Here is a 24,419-nt window from a genome sequence, read left to right on the forward strand (position 1 = left end):
CCATCATTGCCATAATTATTTAGTCCAATGACTGAATGAGATGAGGGATGGCTGCTGGTTGTGATATAGACTAAATTATGTCACACGGATCTATAAAAATGGAGCCAATGGCCGAGCGGCTGGTCGCTGGATGCACAAAACTGAGCGGACAATGACCTTCAATAGCTTTAAAATGGCCTTGCTGCCCAGTTCACCCCTTTCTCTCTCTCTCTTTCCCTCCCTCTCTCTCTCTCTCTCTCTCTCTCTCTCTCTCTGTCACACAGGCATGCAAACACACACACACACACACACACACACACACACACACACACACACACACACACAGAAAGGGGTGAGGGAGAGCCGGAGAGAGCTAATACAGAGTGACAGGTCTTTCATGCAGTAATGGTGATGGTGAAAAGAGAGATCCACTCAACCCCACGCACGCACACACACAGACACACACAAACAAAACAAAGGGAACAGACAGCAGCGAACACACGCACGCACGCACATGCACGCACACACACACACACACACACACATACACAGTGAAAAGCACATTATTGCAGGAAAAAGTGGCCGCACAACAAGCACAAGTCACAATTTAATCTCGATTGTTTACACCAGCAGTCGGGCTTCATTCATCAGGAGGGATGCTCACTCACACACCTACACACACACACACACAAAATTCATTCCTGGAAGTCAGACAGCAGAGTGCTCACGCTTTTTCGTTTTATTGACCTGTGGATGTTTGATGTTTGACTGTCTAATGTAACACCTCTCACTCCACCTCCCCCCACACACACACACACAAGCACACACACACACACACACACACACACACACACACACACAACTATGAATTTACTATTTGCAGCTTTGGCATCAAAATCCATTTAGTTCTGGATTCAAAAATAAAACACATAAAAGACAGGAATCATAGTTTTGTGAGAAGTGTTTGTGTGTGTTTTTTTTCCCCTCGTCGCTCCAAATGTTTTCTCAGTTCACCCACATTCACTGTACTTTCTTTCTGACCTTGACTAAAAACAGCCTCTTCTGTCAAACCAACACCTGAAGATATTTATGTAACACAGACCGGATTTTAAAGAGTTTAATTTATGCGTGATTTTACAAATTTAACGCAGTTCATCACTAAGGCTGGTTATGATAAACAATCACTAACCTTCACACAGATGCAAACACATACGCCAGCACAGGCAGTCACGCAGCAACGCATACACATATACAACACTCTGATCAATTGTTGCCCTCAGGCTGTGGTGGCTTGCCGTGACTGAGGAGGGAGCCTGGTTAACACCCAGTGGTTCACCGCAGTGCAGTGTGCATTCACTTACAACTGTTCTCTCCATCACAGACGCCAGCCAGAACAACTCTCGTCATGGATCGTGTTATTAAAAGTGCAAATTAATGTCAAAATGGAGGCTTGTTTTTCACTTCTAACCTTAAAATGCAGACTCCTTTCTAGCAGAAATAGGAAAAAAAGATCAACATACAACATAAATCCAGATGACAAGAGAGGTCAAACAGGTTGAAATTAAACCACGTTGAAAGTTTTATTCATGTTTTAAGAGGAGAGTGAGTGACACACGTCAAACACTCTCAAGAACAGTGATCTTATCACGACTGCTATTGAATTATATAACTCAAGATTATACAGCATCAGTTCCGTTGAAGCGTTTAAAAGCGTTTGTTTTTGTTTTTTTTACCCATTTTGTCTTTTACAAAGATGGTCATGTGCAAGAAGTCTAGGCTTTATGCAGAAGCGAGCGCAGCTACACCCTTTTTATGTAATCATGTAGAGGCAAAGAAAAGAAGAAGCTGGGGGTAGAGAGGGAAAAACAAAGAGGTACGGAGATGAAAAAGGGGAAAGCAATTCTGCCGCAGTTTAAGAGGCAACGGATGATCATCGAACGGTCCTACAGATGAGGGATGGAAACATAATTGTTGGTCGGGAAATGAAGGGGGAAAAACTTTGATCTTCTTCGACAGCTACTGCTGAGGTGCCCTTGAGCAAGGCACTTACACTGGGCTTCACCTCAATATGAACAACTGCATAAACACAAAGCGGGGCGGTGTCGACAACAAAACCCCGCATGAAGGCGAAAGTATACGATGATATCACCCTCTCTCTATATATTCTATATGTTTTCACCATCCAACACATCTCCTGCAGGACGTCAGTGTGTTTCCCTCTCTCCAGCATCACAGTGATAATGAAAACCAGCCATTATTACACAATGACACGGTGGTTTGATTCTCATTACAGAGAGATATCGTACTGACATATATCTCTGCATGACGTGCCTTCAAACAAACAAACAGAAGTAACTATTCTAGATTAAATACGACTGTTTCTGATGTGCAGGTCCTGCTCGTCTCCAGAAGAATTCAAAATCAGGATTATTATTATGTATCTTGGAGACACTGTCCAGTGTTTCTGGAGCATCTGACAATAAATACTACAAAAAAACCACAATATAACCTTTTTGGGTGAAAAGTGCATGGCAAAGTGTAGGTTAAACACCCTAAATGTGCTACAATGTTAGAGGAAGTGCTACTCTGACCCGTCTGATATCTGCTGTAACATGCAACATTTTTATCATTAGGACTAACTTTGTGTCCTTGACACACTTTACAGTATCCGACATGTGTTTAAACAATGTTAACCCGTACAGGATAGAGCTGCAATGATTAGGTCCTTCAACAAAACATTATTTTGAGTATAGATTCATCGTTTTAGTCATTTTCCAAGCAATTTGCTAAACGCGTGCAGGTTCCAGCTTCTCGACCCGTTACCATTCCTGGAAATGTATGTACAGTTATCTTTAAACGACTATCTACAGTAAGTCTTGCCCAAAGTAAAGTCAATTCAAATTCAATTCTGTTGTCGCACCATTTGAAGGACAGACATGGTTGAAAGGTTAAGCGCTTTTTTTTTCTTCCAGCTGTCAGAAGCTCTGTGAGCCTGCAGATGACCTGTAACTGCCCCTATTGGCTGGAAAACACAAAGGGTCCACATCATATGGTCCTACATGGTCCATTTTAAATTAGATAACAATATCACTGAAAAGGAGCACTTACCACATGTTTTTCTAAGGAAATATTGAGGCGCCTGGCAAAAAAAAAATGCCACTTTGTGACCTCAAAATACCTCTGTTAGAGAGTAACAGGGGCAGAAACTCAATATAGTCCCTTATTTCTTTATTAACACTAACTTAATGCATATAAAATAGTCAAAAACAAGTGCTTAGGTGGAACTGAATCACAAGAATGACTTAAATTTGCTTAGCTGTGTTTGTACTGTACTTTTGAGCTTGTTTTTTTAATATATATCTTTGAGTTTTGAATTGTCGGTAGACCAAAACAAGCAGTTTGAATACATCACCTTCAGCTGCGGGACATTTAGCAGTATTTTGTGACATTTCAACGATAAATCGATAAATCAGCTGTAGCCCTAAACACAAGAAAGATATTTCTTCAGATGCTGGGATTAAAGCTGCGCTCTCTACTTTGTCTGTGTATCGTCAAAAACAGAGGACCTGCATCTCACAAACAGTTGTATTGTCCCTTGAGCAGTACGTGAAAATGTAATCAATACTTTCATCATGTGATTTTTTTTTCCAGATATATAAACAGCATTGAGGCTTAAAAATACTTATAACCAGTCTTTAAAGCATTTAAGCATTAACTCGATGCATGAAAAGTCCTAAATGTCTCCTGACATTCATCCTGACTCCACCTCTGGACTGACAACAGCTCCACCTCATCTGTGCTGCACCGTCGACTGACACACAGTGAGGAGAGAAGGAAGAGCGCATGAAGAAGGAGTGAACTGAGCCCAGGTGGCTGGTCGGGGGTCAGTGCTGAACGGTGGCCAGTAGAGGGCATCAGACCGCCGTATCAGCCTCGGCTGGTTCCTCCTTCACGCCAGCGCGCGCTGCATCCAGAGGGTGTGTTGTCAGTTGTAGTACGCCTGTTGCAGGATCTTCATCCAAAGCAGAATGAGTCAGACATTTTCTTGATGTGACTTGTGCCAAAGCTTCATTCATAATTTACAACAGCTATAGAGAAGTCCTCGTGTGCAGTTTTATGTACAAGAAGTTAAAAATCTGTATCTTAAACAAATATGTAAAACATAAAGTTGATTTCTCCTCATGATATTTCAGCACATCATCCAATTCTGTCTGAATTTTTTTTTTTTTTACAACATTCACATAGTGTTCTCATTTCAGAATAGCTATTGTTAACTAATAATCTTTAATTAATAATATTAATAACACTCCTTTGACATTGTGAGTTATGAAACTGGGTTGATGATGTAAGAAATTCAGAGAAGACCAGAATATATTTTACTACATTTACCTTTTGGTAAAAAGGGACATAGTCCATGTGTAGGCATGAATTATGCATGTATAAAACTATGTGCATCCTCAGTCTCTGTGATCAGTGTTTTGCATTGTACATTTCCAAGTGCATACAAATTTCCTGCAGCACTGCAGTATCTTCGTATTATACCGCAGCCCCTCGCTCCTCCTGCCTCACTCTCCCTCCCCTATATCTGCTCTGCCACTCAACCTAACCTCTAAAGTCTTTCTAGGAAACACTTTTTCCCTCTTTTCATCATAACAAACTGAATTCCTTCTTCTCATTTTCCATTCTTCTCCTGTCTATATTTTTCAGTTTCTGCAAAATCTTCACAACCCTGTCTCCAAAACCTTCTTTGTCCTTGGTCCATATTGTTCCAAACGCTACATTTTTTTATGTTTGATCACCTCTCCCTCACACGATCTGTGCTCTACGCTCGGCATTCACTCTCATCCGTCATCTAAATGTCCTGTATTCATGATTATGAGGAGTCACAGTGTCTCTCCTTCCCTCCCGGATGCTCCCTCTTCCTAACAGGGGGAGGCGCTCATGTGCATGTGTGTGTGATAGTGAGGTGGAGGTACTGGTGATGGAGGCATGGCCATGGGAAGAGCCTGCCCTTGGGGATGTGAGGACCTGGTCAGGGTGTGTGTGGGGTATCCAGCAGACTGCGGGGGCATCTGGTAGCTCCCTGCGGACGATGACCCAGAAGGCGGGCTGCCCACTTGGAGCTTGCTCTTGGGTGGAGCCGGGGGCGCCTGGTTGAGCTGGATGGAGATGTCGCTGGAGGCTTCGGAGGTGCTGCGGCCTCTCTTTGGCGGGGGCCAGGAGGATTCTGGGTGGAGGAACTGGCCGCTGTAGTCGCTGCTCTCGGACAGGCGGGGGCGGTAGAGCGCCGGGTGGGGGCGGTACATCTCTTCCTCGGCGTAGCGCTTCATAAACAGATAGACTGACATCACCCCGGCCCCCTGAGAGCAGTGAGTGAGAGGAGATGAGGGGGAGATAAGATGCGACAGGGAGAGAGGGATTTGGTTACATAAATAAATGGAGTTGAGAGACAAATACATTTTCAAAGAGAGAGTAACAAGTGATGGTTGGGGGAATGAGATTAAAAGTGACTGATAGGCAAGAAGTGTTTAAAGGAATGTACAAAGTGAAGAGGTGTAAGTAGGTGCTTTTGATTGGGAGGGATTCAGAAAGACGAGGGTGTCCTTTAAGTTCCTTTAATCTCGTATGAAACAGATTGAAAGGGAAACAGAGAAGGAGACGAGAGCGCGGAGAGAAGATGAGGAGAAGGAGGAGGAGGAGGGGAGGAGGAGGAGGAGGAGGTTAGTTCACGCTGAAGTGTCCACTGCAGCACATTAAGAGCAGTGCTGCTGATGATGGGAAGAAGAGGCAGAAGGAGCAGAGGGGGGAGGGGAGGTGGGAAGATGAGCGGAGGACTCACATGGAATTGCACCACGCATGGCTGCACGCATGAACACACGCACACACACACACACACACACACACACACACACCCTGCATTCCTGCGTCATACCCATTGATGCCTCAAACAGAATACTCATCATCTTACCTGCTCGCACACAATGCAACAGACACACATGCACTCACTCCCTGTCTCTCTCATCCATATTTATTTCATCTCTAACACACACACACACACACACACACACACACACACACACACACACACAGCTCATACTGACCTCTTTGAGTAAGAAGGAAGAGGCAGCGAAGGCGAAGGACCAGCCGTAGTGGTAGTTGAAGAACTGCTCGGGCTCCCTCGGTCGGTTCATCACCTCGTCATTAATACTGGAGATGTAGAGCACCAGGCCCACCACCAGACTGAGGCCTGCACACGGCACATTAACAATGACAGTGAGTCAGAGAGAGGAGGAAAGTTCGATACGGAGGTCATTATATAGCGATCCAGACGGCTGCAGCAGTGTGTGGAGGCTTTCAGAGCCAGAGAGAGAGAGAGCGACGGGATGTGGAGTGACCACGCAGGGCAATTAGCCTTAAAAATGCTAACATTATTAAAGAGATGGGAGACCAGAGAGTGTGTATGTATCATAGTGACAGATAAAGATTGATAAACTCCAGACTGGTAACACTACATTACCCACAATGCAACTTAGCCACTGAATGACATCACTGGGGGCAATTAATCCGACTCCATGTGGCTTCCTCTTGTCGAGATGACCTGCTGATTGTCATGCTCGGCTGCCTCTTGTATCCCTCTATGTCCTTTCTGTATGTGTGTTTATCAGGAAGGACTTTGTATAAGTGTCTTTGCTTCTTCTCTGTATATTAATTCATTTTGCTGAAATACATTTGAAAGGAAACACCTGCTCTGCTTAGATTATGTTCAGCTGCAATTTTTTCAAGTGGTGCTTTTTTTTTATACAGCACGCAAACCATAAAGAGGTGTAGGTGACATTTGTGTTGAAAAGGGCTCAGATAAAACATTTATTCCTTTATATTCTTTTTTTGGTTTTTCTTTGTTGTTTGTTCACTTTTTCTACCCTGTTTTGGGGAGAGGGGTGGGAACAAAGGGATGACATTTCTGTTTAGTAATTGTCTAAATGTTTTGTCTTTTTCTACACCTGGAAAATAAATAAATAAAATGTTTAAAAAAGAAAAGAAAAGGGCTTTCACATTTCTTAACTGGTCTTCAACATGCGATTTAAGGTAATGTAATCGGTGATCGTATGAGGTCATTTGCATAACATTCCTCAAATTCTGTCTGACTTTATGAATATCTAACCAGGACCACCATCTTTCCCTAAACTGAAGTACGTAAACATAACCATAAAAAGTTAAACAAGGCTTCAGCTGCCTCGTGCGGATGTCCTAACGCAGGATACTGCAGAGGAAACCAAATTAGATTTGGACTCTTCTGTAGAATCTGGCAGAATCGTTCTGAGCGAACATTTTGTGACTTGGCCGGTTCGTTCTGAACACTGACTCCAAACCACAAATCCATTAATTTAAGCAGAAATCATTTCGGTCCCAGTCACATCCTCAACCGGTCGAAACACATTCAGTGAAACATTTTCTCATTATGGTGATTAGCTGTTTCACATTAGCAGTATAAAAATGTAGTTTCTAGGAGACAGGACTGCCCGCAGATATTCATTTCATCTAAACTAATCTTTACTTTTCCCGAGAGAAAAGTGCCCTTAATTTAATTGTCTTATTGTAAAGTCATATTTTGATTACTTGACTGAGCACGCACGTTCATAAAAGACGTGGTAAGATTGAAAGGAAGTACAATGTGAAGGTTTTTAAGACTATCTAGGAAGAGCTCTAGCTGCAGCATGCCTGTCAACATCAGCGTGTTAAAGTCACAATATAATTATTACATGAAGAAGCAGAACTGAAGTACTGAAAGAATAACCTCTTTCACCCCGAGGCAACACCCACCTCTCCTCCAAGAACACTGACATGCTCTCCGCCCTGCCTTCTACATGTTAAATGCATGAGATGCAACATATGGCCGACATCGAAGAATCAATATTCAGAGAAAGCTGCATGCTGTAAGCAGCAAGAAAATGAGTATTTTTAGCTTTCACTGCAACATTCAGATGTACCACTGGGTTGTGAAGTGGTCACGTCCTTTACATAAATGCCAGCTAAGAGGTTGTGTGTTGTCGATTTAAAATTGAAAAGCGTGGAAAATGCAGAAACCATGCTGCTGTCAGTCATGCAGCAGAGGTACATCTTCGTCTGAATAAGTAACAGCAGGAAAGGGAGGGAAACACGCATGCATGTGCTCGCTGAGAGCAGATGGAGGAGAAGAAAGTGAGTCGAAAGGAGGAAGAAATGGAGGTGCCTTCAAGTACACGTGTATATTGAAGATAGATAAAAGAGAGAGAAAAAAGTCTAACAGAAAGAGACAGAGAGGGTAAAACATCGACCTCTGACTGTGCTCCAGCAGCTGTGGCTCCATGCTGTGTTTCTTGCTGCTGCTGCTGTACTGAATTCTGCCACATTAACCAGAACATGACCGACCCAAACTGCAATATTCACCAGGCCTTCGAGTCAGTGGTGCCAGCAGAATGGGCTCATATCAAACACCACCACATCTACAGTGAACACTGAGGGAATACACTCTCAACGAAGCAGGAAATGAGAGGAAGGAGAGCGACTGAGAGGGGGGAGAAATGAAAAAAATCAAAGAGAACTGAGGAGCTGAGGGTGAGGAGGAGGGAGGAGGGGAGGGCAGGAGGAAGGCAGCGTTTAAAGAGAGAGAGAGAGGCTTAGTGCAGCAGAATATCTAACCGCTGCAAAGCAATTTGATACACTTGCCCCTTGTTATCACCCTATTATCAAAATACCTCATAAAGGAAAACACTGCGACACTTCCAACGCAGCCTATAAACATTATATAACCCCCCTGTTATATAACACTTATTATCCCGCAACCCCGTTTATCAGCGAGTCCCTGCCACTGCAAGTCGGGGCTGTCGCCGCAGCCTCGGCTTGATGCTCCTCTGAGCCCTGCGCTGCTGCTTCCTCCTCAAACACGTCAAGTGAAACAGCCTGCAGAGAACATGAGCTCCAATTTGGCTCCTGACAGTCTTTACTATTAACACACTGAGGGCGAGAAACGGGAGCGTTACAGCCACCTGCTGTTCAAGAAGGTTAACTACACTGATGCAGCTGCAAGGGCTGCTCGTGATGCTGTGGGAATGTTGCAGTGTATTTTCACAGTTTTTGCAATCCCAAGTTCATCATTTCAGCTCTGTGCGTCACGCGGATGCAAAGAAACACTCGCATGAAGCTAAATAATTGCAAGACAGGCAACTCTCACTAATCGAGTCACCTTTCCTGATGCCACACCTGCATCATACACTAAAAATAGAGCCGTGATGGAGCGTCTTCATGTGTGACACATAGGACACGCCAGTGCTGCCGTCATCAATCACACACATGACAGCGGGACATGAGTAATGGGTCCCACCTGAGAGGATGAAGAAGATGCCGGACACAAAGGCCAGGATGGTGCGCTGAGGCCGGATGTGTCCGATGTTACTGATGACGAAGGCCGTGAAGACGAAGAGCAGCGACACCATCGGGAAGGGCGTGGCTGTCCGCACCATCTCTGTAGGGAGGAGAGGTCACGGTGTTATACTGAGCTGATGGGATGTGTCCTAAAACTGCTTGGAGGGGTGAATGACATCATCTCTGCACCCTAAATAGTGTAAGTTAAAGAAATCAGAGGCAGTAAAATGTGAATCTATTTTGTTTTTGTGGTGGTTTAAGTGTTTTAAAGGCTGCATTCGCTGAACTTACCGGACTCTTCTACATGTTCTAATACTTATCTTCACCGGCTTAGTCCTTACATCGACATTACTGATGATTATTTATCAAAAATGTATTGTGTTAAGGGAGATCTATCATGCTTTTTCATGTTATTCCTTTACCTTCAGTGTGTTGCATAGATTATTGTGCATGTTAAAGGTCTTAAAGTTAAAAAGGCCAAAGTCTGCACCAACAGAAGCTCCTCTCTCCCACAGAAAACACTGCTCCTGAAATGCCCTGTCAGTAGTCCCGCCTCTACTTCTGTGACTTTGTGACATCACATACATCACCATGTCACACATTTGCATAATGTATGCCTATAGTGGCTAATTTGGCGCATAAGACTTGCTTTAGCACAGCTGCTGTTGTTGTTAGTGGTCCTGGCTCAGGCGTGTGTGAGCTGACCAAACAGAGGAGACTGGGGATTCAGGAGGGAGGGGCCTTAAAGAGACAGGAGCTAAAACAGAGCATTTCAGACAGTATGAGAAAACTGATGTGCTTTTTGTGCATTAAAGCATGTAAACCTGTTCTAGTAGTAACCCAAAAATAAAATTGGGAACCTGAAAATGAGCAGATTATGTCTCCTTTAATGTTTTTTCAAAGTAGTAGTCATGCCTAATATTGTCCTGACACTGATATTGAGGTATTTGGTGAAAAATATATTTGATTCTGTCGCCCAGTTGTAGCATTTATTAAGTGCTTTGGAGGAGATTTCAAAATATTAAGCTACATATCGTTTATTGTGATAAAGCCTAAAAGTATTGCAACATCACTTTAAGTCCATATCGGCCAGCCCTAACTTAGGGTACGCTAGGTTATGTGGAGATTGGCCTGTGATGGGGAAACAGTAAACAGTATTACAACAGTAGTAACTGTATAAGTTATGGACAGATTTCAACAAGATTTATTGTATATGCTGAAGCATCTACTTGCTTTATAACAATAAGAAACAGAGTGATGAGAGAGCACAGCTACCTGTGAGATTACAGAGAAACATCAGTGAGTTTCGTAGTCTTATATTGTATGTAGAGTCACGCTTATTCAAAAAAGCAATAATAAAATGATTGTGAATGATAAACTAATGACAACTCCTCATGTGAGTTTGAATTTTAACTTTTTTGATATTTTTAAATGGAATTAAATCCATGACAGATCCTTTAGAAAATGATTCTCCGGATTGAAGAACACATTTTCAATTTACGGTTGCTTTTGCCTCGTAAACCTCTCCAACAAACACATCTCTGTTTACGAGGATGATGTCCTCATATCTCTAATTTGCTCTGCTTTTACTGCTACCCATGTCTTTGTCCTGCTTTTACTGTCATTGACGTGCCTTACATGATGATTGTGGCTTTAAACTTGTCACTTGTTTCTTGATATTAGGTTGCTAACTTTACACCAGACCAGGAACGACAGATGAAAACTAGCCTCTTGGCTAATTCTGCCATATTTACAGTAATGTCGATTAATATGCACTGTCCCCGAGAAATAAAGAATTCAATAAATAAGTTACTTCAATGCAGTTTATCTGATTAGTGTAATGTTAGACAGCAAGTTATTTGTTTTCCTTGATAATAGTGTAGTCTATAAAACATCAGAAATCAGTGTTATTTTTGTGAACTAAAAAGCCTCTTTAGGATCCACGGTTCTGAGCAGAGTGACACTTTGTGGTGAGTCGGTAAGGAAACATTGGAGCGTAGCACCATTTTGCATCTTAACAATACAACACAAAAGGTGTTTACTTTTGGCCCAACTGTAAGTTTTAGCTCTCACCACCCTCCTGATTTTCCTTGAGTTGCCTGGCACTTGCAGCCCTGATGCTACGTTCATATTTCAGTACCCACAACCAACCAGCAGGGGAAGTCTGCAGCCTCTCACACAGAAGATAATGTGCTGTCACATGTTTTACTCACTGAGGATGTTTGCAGTGTTTTCAGTGGTGATCTCTACTTCGGGCTCACTGAAGTACTCCGACGCAACACATCTCCCGTTTTCTGATCCTGACAGGAAACACACACACACACACACACAGGAGAGAAATGAAGGAAAATGTTGGGGTTCGCTTTCAGGATCACAGTCAGTGATGCGTTAAGAAACAAAACAAAACCAACAAAAAGAAAGAAAAACAGCATGTGTGGCTTCTGTAGTCCCACTCACAGGTAACACTCATGTTTTGTGACAGCTATGATTCTAGAGGCCAGGAGCTCGCTTTCTCTCTTTTCTCCCCTCGCTGCTCTCTCACTCGGCTGCTTTTGTGTGCTTGTCGCTGTGATGTTGTGGACATATGCACACACACGCAGGAGCATTGTTTGTATGTGTGTGTGTTTGTGCACGTGTCTTCTACAGTCATCCTTTCATTTTTGAGTGAGAATATTTAAACATGTATCGTCCTACCAGCCACGAAGCAAACTCTCCACAGGCCTGAATGCAGCGCCATCTTCACCTCCATGCTCTGGTTCTGCTGCAGGATGATGCCCTCCACCATGATCAGCCAGTAGTCTGTGGACACGGCCACCCCCACCAGCAGCAGCCCGCAGGCTCCAAACACTGTGGACAGGATGGTCAACGCACGGCTGCTGCATGAACTCATCTGGAGGGCAGAACGAAGGGAGGGAAGGGTGTGAGAAGAGAAGAGGAGTTGCACGTCAAAGCAGCAGAGACAAAAATGAAGGTAAATTTGGAAGGGGGTCACGTAGAGGGAGGTCGTTAGGAACGGTGGGGGAAATAACTGAGACAGACATGTGATGTGCACACATGCAAACAGCTGAAGGCCATCTTCCTGTCTCGCCTCGTTATTGGTAAAGATGCGTTTGTGACACATCCGGTGGCGACCAATCATGGGAAAGGTCAGAGAGGAGCAACAGATGATGCTAACCGCTGAAGTTAGGCAAGGACTTAAAAAACTGAGAGATAGATAACAGAAACACACACACACACACACACACACACACACACAGATCAAGATCGGGAGGAGGGGTCCTGTGTGACTCACACATGGTCTTTCTGTGACTTAGTTCTGGTTGACTGGGAAAAACTTCAGTGCAAATCCTTTGAGCATGCTGTCTGTATGCATTTGTGAGCTTCTCTTTGTGTGTGTGTGTGTGTGTGTGTGTGTGTGTGTGTGTGTGTGTGTGTGTGCGTGTGCGTGTGCGTGTGCGTGCGCGTGTGCGTGTGTTGTTCAACCACTAGCATCTGCTCATTTGGACCCTTGGTATCATCAGCTCGACCGATACTTGATTTTTGGGCCCAATGCCGATACTGATATTAGGGAGTAAAATAATATCAATATTTCGGCCGATACACATTTTTTTAACTTGATTTTAACAAAGATTTGTAACAGATGCAGGATATTTTACAGTTTAACGATAAAATGTGCTCACTGGGAATTTAATAACTCTAAATCACCCCAAGAATCTTTTTTCTGCATTATTATCACTAAAAACCAAAAGTTACATATTGGTGCATATTGGATAATACAGATATATCTGTGATAGGCCGCTTTCTAGTTTATGAACCACATATATGAATGTAAAACACAGAGTGGGGTCAGTGTTTACAGTAATCAGCCTCAGTGAGTTGAGTTATGCAGCGTTTTAACACGTTACACTGGGAGGATCATTGCTGTCATGCAGCTGACCTGTTATTTGACCTCATATCTTCCTTTGTAGTTTCACTTTTGCGTTGATTATTTTCAGCTGTTATGTTTTGTGCTAATTTGGCTAGTTAGATGCTGGCTAACTAGCTGATTGAGGGGCAGGTGCTCACAGACGACAGACAGGCAGGCAGACATGTTTTCAAAGGAAGCCTTCCTTCAAAGGTCTTATGGATAACATTTTTATGGAGACAAATCATTGTTAAGGTTAGGGTTAGTGAATTTATCAATAAAGTTTTATTTAAATCTATAACTTTACATTCCTTATTATTTGTTGATTATATTTTGTATTATTAAACAAAACTAAGTAACCAGTAAAAGAAGTTGTTCAATAAAATACATGTGGTTTGTACGTTGCAATACTTGCCTTAGAAATGGAATAAAGTAGCTAACCATGAATATACTGTAGCAGAAAATGGAAATACTCAAGTTAAGTATAATGTACCTCAAAATTATCCTCAGAAGAAAGTAATTGATTGTTGAGTCGGTATTTGACCATCTGGGAATGAGACTCAACAATCGATCATCTTTCTTCATACAGTTACATTCTGGCTCTTTAATTAAGAAAAGTACTTGAGAAAACTGTATTTTTGCAATATGTTCTAATTTGAACCGCTGAATACCCAAATGTATCAAGAGTCACGTGGTAATTAACTTCCCGAGGTCTCATACACATCTTTTCTTGACAATGTGACAATGACTGAAAACAAGTGAACAGCTGAACGGTTCAAACTGAGGTTTTTAATGAGCTATTTACAGCTTATCCACCTCATTTAATTAGACACTACCAGCTCGAACAATAGGATCACCTTTAAGTCTGTCGGCGGGATCTGGCCCATGATGACGGCATCTCTCAGCGGCCTGCTGTGAATAGCACCTCACAGACTGTGCAGGCCATTTAAGTACACTACAGTCACTTTAAATGAAATGTGACACTGTAATAACTGACTGGAAGAGCCCAATTATGCCCATGAAGGAACGCGCTCGCTCTGGAACAAGGTGTAAATACACAATGACATTCGAGCCTCAGACATTCAAATCGAGAACAGCAGCCCGGCGAGTCCTGAGAAAGGTTTTTCACTCTCATCACGCTGAACTGTGGACAGGACGGAGCTTTTACACCAAAGTCTGACCCCTGCTGTCACGTTATAATTGATATTTGTCGTAGCAGGAAATGTTTTTTCACTCCTCACTTGTCCAGTTTGAGCGATCAATCATCCAACTACTCAAGCTTCACCGTCTTGTTCCTGCAGCAGCTGACAGGAGTGAAATCAGGCATGTTCTTCTGCTGATGTAACGCAGCTGCTTCAAGGTCTGAGAAGACGCATGTTTGAGCTTTTCCTCTGCAGATCACCATTGTGCTGAGCTGTTATTTGCATACTTGTGGCCGGGCCTGTTTGACCGCCATTAATGAAATGTTTGCAGTGCTGCAGTGCTAAGCTCCGTCTTTGTGGGTTCTCGTATGTTTTTCTGTAAATCACATTCAAAACCACATTATTGACACGTCCCATCGCTGCAGAAGTGAACTTCTGGACCTCGTCACTGTCTTGTGGAGGGAGCTGTTTGCATAAAAACGTAGTAAAAATACAGCATGCTTATGCTCCCAAATAACGAAACATTGACTATTTATCAGGCACACTGACAACAGAAGATAGACACCGAATTAAAGGTGCACTACGTAGTTTTGGGGAAGACATTTTAATCAGAAAGATCTTCATCGACTGATTTTTGCCTAAACAAACTAAATAAACAAACTCTTTGTTTTCATGTCTGACCTTAAAGGACAACACAATTTCACACTGTTTTACTTTGTTTACGTTTGGCGGACCCTGCCACCTTTCTAGCTTCTAACAGTGTTCTGGGGACCGTATGTTCCTCTGAGAACAGCTTGTTTATTCACTTATGGAGAAACAAAATATGTCTGAGTTTGTATTATTACCTACAATTCTGAATTTGAATTTATTCTCCAACACGACATAGTGTCCCTTTAATGTCCAAATCACGAGAAGCACTTCACTCTTCTTCAGGTTTTTCTTTGAGCAGAGTTTCTTTTGAACAGTCATAATCTTCATTCTGGTGAAGAAGTATTTAGGATTAAGCTCGGCCTCGTCTTATCTGGACAGTCACCGTGTGAGACGTGACCACCACAGAAGTTGCCTCACTTTCTGTGCTCCTCTCGTGAGCGAGGCACGACTGCATCACAGAAATCCTTTGAGAAATGACAAGTTTGGGCTTGTTGAAGCACAGAGAGAGGCAGACAGATGTGAGAGAAGGAATACGACTGACAACAATCAAAAGACAGAGCTACAAGATTCACAAGTGGCAGGTTACAAACCGTCACCCCCATCTGAGACACAACTGAAGATTTGTATGAATTCCTGAGTTTCGGACCAGGTCGTCGCTGCCCTGTTGTCAATTTCCCTTCTTTTCTCTTCTCTAATCAAAAGCTGTCGCCCAAAAGTGGCTGCTGCTGACACTTGGGACCAGACAAGAGTCTGAGCCGGTGTGATTGAGAGAGTTTGAAGTAGTCTCCGTGAAATCAAAAACAACTCTCTGACTGAAGCGACTGAAAGCACGGAGGGATGAGGGGTACGAGGAAGACCAGGGGTGTAGAGAGGGCTGGTGAATGAACAATCACACCTTCCAGCAGCTGGAGGACGAGCCAGAGTGGAAGGAGAGGGAGTGCGAAGAAATGAGTGGATGTGGCCGAGTGGCTCGTCCAAAGCACAATCCTGCTGGTTTTTTAACCGATTTGGAGGCGTGTTCGGTGGAGACACATCCATTGTAGACTTTAGATTGAGATTGAGCGAAAAAAATCAGTTTGCCCGTTAAAGATTTGTGATAACAATCCCATTTTAGCGCTCGGAGACAGGCCCCTCAGCTCCCTCACCCAGAAAGTAATGAGCCAATTGAATTGGTTAGATAGGAGCCACAAGGGGGACAAAAGGTTTAATTCGCTCTAATCTGTCACAATCTACAGACTGACATCAGCTCTCAGCCTCACAGGGAAGACAGGCACCAGAGGAAAGAGGGTGCTGAGAGAGAGAGGGAGGGAGAGGGAGAGGTATATGCAGGAGATATAGGTTAACACAGGGAAAGACCTTGGCCCAAAAAATGGAAGGAGTACCCAACGTGGACGCGCACGGCGGGGACGCGCCTACACCTGTGCTAAAACTCCCCCAACCTTGACTGCGCGTGAAAACGAGCCGGTGAGAGGCAATAAATGACTTCATATGAACGTAGATATCGTGACTCAATGGGTGGGTTTGATTTGTCAGAGCATTTCAGCTGCGCAGCCACACTCCGGCACAACTCGCACCATTTTTTTTTCTCTCTCTCTCTCTCTCTTCTCCTTTCTCACGGAGAAAGCCGAGCAGCCGGACAGTTCAGCATCCACAGCGCACTCCCTGCAAACTGCGTGCATGTACAAGAAACCTCCCCAAAACCAGCATCTGTGTGTAACAGTACATGTGTGAGTGAGGGAGGTGATGTGCGCATAGGATTGTCCAGAAACCCTCCTCCTCCTCCTCCTCCTCTTCCTCTCCGCTGTCACACACACTCACACGCGGAGTTTTGGAGATGATAAACAGAGCAGAGAAACATGTGAGCGGCGAAACGGTGGCAATAATAATACTAATGATAATTTTTAAAAAAAGCAAACGAAGAGCAGCTGGCAGGTAACATGTGAGTGAGCTCGTCCCGTGCGCCTTCCTCACATGGAGACGAGCGTCTGTCTTTTACGCTGAACACGACTTGAGGACGCGTTATGAATGCTGCTCTTTTCGCAGCTGTCATCACACACACTCTTGTCTCTCTCTCTCTCACACACACACACACACACACACGCACACACACATTTTTAAACGACTGAGTCAGGTCGGAAAAGGCGTCATCGCCACAATTACTGCCAAGATAAACACACAACTGTAGTTATCCGAGAGGAGAAAAAGATACTCACCCTGCCACGAGAGTCGTGCGCACACGTCAGTAGCCAAGAAACCTCACAGCGGGGAGGCTTGGTGGATTTTTTGGTCTCCCTCCCTCTCTCGCCCTCTCTCACCCTCTCTCTCTCTCTCTCTCTCTCTGCCTCTCTCTCTCTATATATACTGTGTGTTTTCCCTTAAGCCCCCTTACCCATCCTCTAAATCCCTCACTCTCTCTTTCACTCAATCTGTCCCAGGCACTGCGGTGGATTGGTTCAGCGAGCTACTTTGGCTACAAGAGAGACATAGAGGGAGAGAGAGGGAGAGAGGGAGGGAGAGAGAGAGGGAGAGAGAGAGAGAGGGAGAGAGAGAGTCAGAGAGAGGGAGGGAGAGAGAGAGTCAGAGGGAGGGAGGGAGGGAGGGGGCATATTAAACGACTACTTCTCCTCTTATCGTATATATCCTTTTTTTAAAAATGATGTTTTCCACATTTGTCTCTGGTCACAGTGATACTGTGCAGTGTCGCAGTGGTGTACTGTGGTGCGGTGCGTGTTTCAGAGCACACACAGTGTTGTTCAGTGTGGAGACAGTAGTGCAGCAGTGTGCAAACATGTTTCAAACCCATTTTCTATCGTTTTAATCGTTATGCTGTCATCGTATTCATCATTCCTCACGTCTGTGAGTGTCAGGTTTACTCACATTTACATTATTACTATCTTATCAACAGTTTATCAGTCATCTGTTAAACACCCACTAGCAGGAAATGTGCTGTAAGTGAACATCTGACTGACTGAAAGCATTACTTTTTTATCTACGTTACCTTTTTTATTCATTTTATTTTACATTTCTCATAAGAGTCTCAAATTGTTTCACATTTACGTTTGTGTGCCTCATTATCAGTGTGCCGATCATCTGTAAAACACAAAATTGCCATAACTAATGGGAAATGTGATGTAAAGTCGACGTTTGGCTGATGAAACCATCACTTGTCAGTTTTCTAGGTTTTTTTGTACTTTTTCATAAAGTCTCCATGACAGATAATCAATAATCTGTTAAACACAAAGCTGCAAAAACTTGTAGGAAATGTGCTTTAAAGTGAACATTTGACTGATTAAAACTGTTACTTGTCTCTTCTTCATATTCAAGCCCATTTTTTAAATCAATTTCATCCTACATTTTCATCGGTTCTCATGTCCACGTCTCTCAAATTATTCCACATTTACATTTTCACTGTCTTATCAGCTTGTCGATCATCTGTAAAACACAAAACTGCACAAACTTACAGTAACTGTGATATAAAGGGGATGTTTGGCTGATTGAAACCTTTACTTGTCTGTTTTCTTACATCTTTAAAGCCCTTTTATTCATAATTTTCATAATATTTCATGTCCAACAGTCTCAAATTCTTTGACAGTTACTCTTTTACTGTCTCACTATCAGCTTGTCAATTATCTGTAAAACACAAAAAATGCAAAAACGTGTAGGAAATGTAATATTAAGTGGATGTTTGACCGATTGAAACAATTACTCATCTGTTTGCTTAGATTTTTTTCTGCACTTTCATCATTTCCCGTGTGCTTGAGTCGCACATTATTCCACATTTACTCACGTACTCTCTTATAATCAGCTTGTCGATCATCTGTAAAACACAAAATAGCACAAACTTATAGGAAATGTGCTTCCAAGTCAACGCCTGAACATTTCCTGTCTGTTTTCTTACATTTTTTGATAATTTTACTCATATCCCAGAGCTTATAGACTTACAAAATGCTTGGCCGATACTAATAATCATGCCAGTGAAGCAAAACTCAGTTTGAAACAATCAAGAGAATAGAGAAAAAAGGGATGAAGGTAACAAACTTACAGATTTACAGTATCAAGTATCAAATATGAAGCATAAAACACAGCTGATCCACTGTCATCTCCCTCATTCAACACTTTCATGTAACCCCACATTATGAGTGCAGATGCACTAAGAGTAAAAAATGGCACAGCTGGTAACCTCCTTCTCTTTCTTCCTTCCTCTCTTCATCCCTCTCCTCCTCTTCCTCTTGCCCCCCTCCTCCTTTTGTCTCCTGTGGTCCATGTCCCTTGGTCTATTTTTAGCCAGCTGGTGGAGGAATCCTATATTTTTAGTAACGATATCAATAGTCTACAGCACACTCTGACCTCAGGGCATGAGCGAGAGGGAGAGGGAGGAGAGGGACGAGGGAGGGGGTGAGGAAGAGAGATTTAAGCGAGATAGAGAGAGAGGAGCGAGGGAGGTAGAGGAAGAGGAGGCAGCGGTGATGAAGAGGGATGATATCATGTCACAGTGACAGTGAGTGATGGACTGCACACACAACTCCGACCGGAGAGCGCTGGAGGTTGGGTTACACGAAGACAGGCGGATGAAGGTTGGAGTAAAGGTTGTGGTGAGGAGTTTAACACCAGGCAGTCGACATCAGGTGGACATCATGACGAAAAAAACAAACCGAGTGGGATTTATGTGCTCAGAAAAGTGGCTTTATTGTCTTAAAGATATCATTCAGGTGTTGGATTCATCTGATTGCTGCTGTATCACGGATTAGAAACACATTAGACTATTAAAAAGGTGTCGTCGGCCATAATATAGTTAATTTTATCATCACAGGGATCTATATGAATCATAAAAAAACCATTTCTTGACATGATTTGTTTGATTTTGTGGCGTTAAAGCAACACAGAGAACATCAGGCCATGTTCTACCTTCAAAATAAAAGTCTATGGCATCTGAAATCTGTAAAATTTAAATTTAAACTTAAAATTTAAACTACAATCTGAACTCTGTCTGCCCGAACACCATCAGAAGAGAATAAACTGGGTGTAAAACAGCTCATGGTATTGATGCAGAGGCCAGGACGAGACAAAAAAACATGGTACTCGTATCAAGAGACAACAGCCGGAGTGTATATCAGAGAGATAAAGGCAACAACAGTAAATTCTGACAGTGATTTATAGAGAATGACATAAAACAACGCAGTAAAGCATTTACAGAGCAGCGCTGAGAGAAAACAGAAGGAGAGAGACAAAGAGGAAGACAGGGAGGCAGAGAGGGAGATGGGAAGTTGATGAGATTTTAATGTGAAGGTCAACTTGTTATAACTGAGATCTCTATGGGGATATTAGTCCCATCATGATGCTGGAGGGGGGCTGGGTGAAGGAGGAGAGAGTGTGAGGCCGCTTCAGGAGAGGAGGAGGAGGAGGGAGTGAAAGTGAGATGCCTGAGAGGTGGTTTTGCTGGTTCGACAACTACAGTACCACAGTAAATAAGAGGGGTCAGCATCTTCTCTGTGTGTGTGTGTGTGTAACAGTGTATGCGTGTGTGCACATGCTTGAGATTGCACTTTTGAGCGTGAGTATGTGTGAAAGTGAGGGAGAGGGAGCGAGCGTGACAGAGAGAGAGGGAGAGACAGAGGCGTGTGGAGAAGACAAAGCGGGAGGCTGTGCGTGTTTGTTTCTCGCCGGCTTCGCACCAAATCAACAGAATGAAACACTTCACTGCTCTCGTTTCATCATTTTTACACTAAGTTTATTTCCATGTTCGTCTTTTTTTTTCTTTTCCAGCACATGAAAACAGAAGACAACTCAACTAACAGATACAGAAGTGCATAAATCATCTATTGTATTATCTATTATTGATTGTATTCTCTATTGTGCTGAAGTGTTGTGTGTTGTGACGTTTGACCTCCACACAAACTGAGCTGTAATCTGATTAATGGCTCTGAACTTTTACCGCACAGATAAGCACTTAAAGGGTTAGTCCGCCAATTTTACATATTGAAGTGTGTTTACAGGTCTTGTGGAGTACGTCTGCATATGTGAAAAAGTAAAATAAAGCCTTTTGAAGCTTGAGACGAAGCTGCGTTTAATCTGATAAACTGTCTCCAGTGATGTCACTCAGTGGCAAAGTTGCATTGTGGGTAATGTAGGCGCCAGGTTTTAAAAAGGGAGAGGAATACGTGGAATAAAAGAGGTGAAATACATCTGGCTCTGCTGGATTGATTTTGATCATTTGTGTTTAAACTGTCTGTAATGAGTCCAACAGGGTTTTAGACCAGTGGACTACATTACCCACAATGCAACATAGCTACAGAGTGACATCACTGGTGATGATGTCACTCAGTGGCTACATTGCATTGTGGGTATTAATCAGATTAAATGCAGTTTCCTCTGGAGCCACAGAAAGCTTTATACTACTTTTAAAGAAAAAAAGAAATACAAAAAAAACAAAACAAATGCAGTAATACTCCCCAAGACCTGTAAACACACTTTAATGTGTTACCCTAAAGGCTTTTTCTCCTCTGGATCAGTCATCATTATAAAGAAAAATCATCTTTCCCTTCAATCATGAAGACGCTTGAAAGGAAATCACACAGACTTCTATGTGACATGAGCAGCTGGTTTGTGAGATAAGAGCGCTAAAAAAAAGGGGGACTATTAAACCGTACGTCTGCAGCCACCTGCCCTGCTCAGATAATGTTTAATGACAGTGCTGCTAATATTTTTCCACGTATTGAACAGTCCCATTGAGCCTCACTTTTAATTATGCCTAATCAATGCCGTGAGTACGTCATTACACAGCAAAAAGCTTTATGGAATACACCACAAAAGTCATAAAGCACCTGTGCAAGCTTCTAGTTTCGGCTGGAGAAAACATTATTAAGAGGCATATTTTCTAGACTGCAAACACATATTTCAGTGCAGTGGTCGGACGTCGTAAAGGAGCACAGATGCTGTATTTTACGATGTGGTGAGGCCCAATTCCACAGCTCGCTCAAGAATAACAGAGAAAGAAACTCACATGTGAATAAAAGGACTGTGTCGACTCTCTCTGTGATAACAGAGTGAGGCAGCACTATAGCCTACATTAACAGTCACATAAACTGTCCCCGCTGCGTTGTTTCAGCATCACATTGGGTCGTCTGGGGTCACTGGTGTGACGTTAAACTGGTAGGTCGGGCCAGGCCAGAGGATCCTGTCTGAGCTCTTCTGAGGGAGGCCAGTTTAAAAGGCTATGGCTCAGTTTACGTCATGGTAAAACACTCACACACACACAAATCGAGTGAGATAGATGCTTAGAAAGACACGTTATAGTGCTTCTGATGCTGAATTACTGTACTGTGTGTAAACACACTGCAAAGAAACATTTTTATTTCTGTGTATGAACTGCAAAATTATTAAAAAGTGACTTGTTTTGCTTACTATGTGGCCTGGATAGCTGTATGAGAAAAACTCGGGAATGTAATCGTATTCTTCTCACAACACAAGATGACTCTAATCAGAAGTTTAAAATGGTCGGTTGCAAAGTTATACAGGTATATTTTCTTGGGTAATCTATGCTATAAAACTAGTGAGTCACACAATCCATTTCTAAAAACATTGCATGCAAAAGAGAGTCATTTATCAGGTTCATACTACAGTACTCTTATATCAAGTTAAGGGATTCTTACAAAAAACTCTAAGATGGAAATCTACTGGCTTTGTTTGCATCGCTGCAACATATTCTGTGACTATCAAGATATAACACATCAAAGAGAGTGCGTGAATATAAAGGTGTCTTGGCATTTCCATGTAAACGTCAGAATTCGGTTATGAGAGGTGTCTTTAATGCTGCTAGTTCTCATGTTCAAATCCTGTTATAAAACTGCTATTAGTGGGGTAACAGGGGAGTTTGGGGACACATGTTGTTGGAGCCGTTTTCAAACAGCGGTGAGAGGCGATGGGGCAAAGTCTGGGTTTAGGAAGGAGAAGCCCTCGAAGTCCTCCTGGTTCATAGCCGCTAGTATATCCGGGTCAGAGGGCGTGAGCGCTGACGGAGCCGCCGTGAAGAACTTGTCGAAATTCTCACCTTTTTTCCCACCCTGATGGAGAAGAAGAGCAGATTAAACGTGCATGATCACATATTTGTGGCTCAGGCTGATTGAATCATTCTCCTGAAAAAAGAAACAACACAAGAAAAGTCAGATTATAAAAAGACACCACCTCCGTTTTCTCTCTTTTTCTCGCCCACACCCTCCTTTTCTCTCTGAGGAGCTCTCCACCACACCTACTGTTGGAGGAAATCTGCTCACGTCTTCTATTCCAGCTCCTTAACAGCATACGACGGCCTTACTGCTGGATGATATGAATCTCATTTGGCTAATGGGCCTGGCCTCTAACCCCTGAGCACACTCAGCTCACTCAAGGCACACCTCACCATTGGCCATCAGGGCCGCAAACTGGAGTGTGGCAGGCTAATGATGACATACATTTGCATATGGGCGGAGTAGGCAGGACCCCAAGGTCAGAGGGTCCCGTCTATTATGACTGGACTGTCTGTTCGTGAGCGCTCAGAGCCCATCTCTGGGAACCAGTGGAGGTGATGAAAGAGAGAAAAGAGAGAAAAGAGAGGGGAACGGGGGAGAGTGATGGAGGGAAGAAGAGGGGATGAAATGTCCAACACAATATGGACAGCTTAGACAGGAGGCATGCAGGGAAATGAGGGAGAGAGCGTGGGAGTTTAAGAGAGAGGAGACAGATGGAAGAAAGTGACAGCTTCAATTCCCTAAAAGTGTCCTCCGAGAGACAGAGACGAAAAGACAGGGAAGAGAGGGGGAGGAGGGACGAGACTGGCAAGGAAGGACAGAAAGGAAGACAGAAAGAAAGAAAGAAAGAAAGAAAGAAAGAAAGAAAGAAAGAAAGAAAGAAAATAAAGTTTATAGAGTGTGTAGTCCATCTGTTCAACTGACAGTTCTGGGTTTGAAGGGCGGCTGGATCTCCAGTCTCTCCAGACGGTCCCAGTCAATCCAGCGGAAGAACGGATGTTCCCTGATATCCCTCTCTGCCTCTTCTCCGGCGCCTAGGCGCTTGGCCGGGTGCTTTGTCAGGAGCTGGTTAAGAGTGAAGAGAAGAAGTAGAAAATACGATGGTTACCATGGGATACAGGTGAATGTTTTTCTGTTTGTTTTGCTTTTGTTGCAGTTGTCAAAAACGTACGTGGTAAACTTTGCTATATTTGAAAAATAGTATTCCAAAGTAATTTTATTGACTGCGTGTTCATTTGGAAGAAACAGGTTGATTTTCTTGGAAATACACTTCTTCACTTTCTCGCTGAGAGTTAAATGAGAAGCTAGATACAACTGTCATGTCTGTGTGAAAATCTA

The 24,419-nt window shown here is 43.1% G+C and overlaps 2 protein-coding genes across 3 annotated transcripts in view; both read right to left on the reverse strand.

Moving 5' to 3' along the window:
• Window positions 1–1,534: 1,534 nt before the first annotated feature.
• On the reverse strand, window positions 1,535–17,568 carry cacng7b (calcium channel, voltage-dependent, gamma subunit 7b). Its single transcript, XM_084357679.1, has 6 exons — window positions 17,292–17,568; window positions 12,076–12,271; window positions 11,595–11,681; window positions 9,341–9,481; window positions 6,081–6,226; window positions 1,535–5,339 (listed from the first exon to the last, which is right to left on the reverse strand). The coding sequence occupies exons 2-6, from the start codon at window positions 12,269–12,271 to the stop codon at window positions 4,902–4,904; spliced, it is 1,008 nt and encodes a 335-aa protein (XP_084213805.1). The 5' UTR covers window positions 17,292–17,568; the 3' UTR covers window positions 1,535–4,901.
• Window positions 17,569–20,779: 3,211 nt separating this feature from the next.
• Window positions 20,780–24,419, reverse strand: part of prkcg (protein kinase C, gamma) — a 35,872-nt gene continuing 32,232 nt past the window's right edge. For both annotated transcript variants that reach the window (XM_084357677.1, XM_084357678.1), the window contains exons 17-18: window positions 24,006–24,146; window positions 20,780–23,138 (exon numbers count right to left, since the gene is read on the reverse strand). In XM_084357677.1, the coding sequence (XP_084213803.1) occupies window positions 22,977–23,138; window positions 24,006–24,146 (303 nt within the window). In that variant the 3' untranslated portion in view covers window positions 20,780–22,976. The remainder of the gene's footprint in view (window positions 23,139–24,005; window positions 24,147–24,419) is intronic.

Source organism: Pagrus pagrus, assembly GCF_965226575.1.
Source record: "Pagrus pagrus genome assembly, chromosome: 7".
NCBI classification, from domain to species: Eukaryota; Metazoa; Chordata; class Actinopteri; order Spariformes; family Sparidae; genus Pagrus; species Pagrus pagrus.

Coding starts and splice junctions, on each gene's coding strand:
- cacng7b (XM_084357679.1), bottom strand. CDS start 12,271: ATGAGTTCATGCAGCAGCCGTGCGTTGACCATCCTGTCCACAGTGTTT. Junction 9,482..11,594: donor AAACACTGCAAACATCCTCA/GTGAGTAAAACA, acceptor TCCTCCCTACAG/AGATGGTGCGGACAGCCACG. Junction 6,227..9,340: donor CATCTTCTTCATCCTCTCAG/GTGGGACCCATT, acceptor TGCCGTGTGCAG/GCCTCAGTCTGGTGGTGGGC.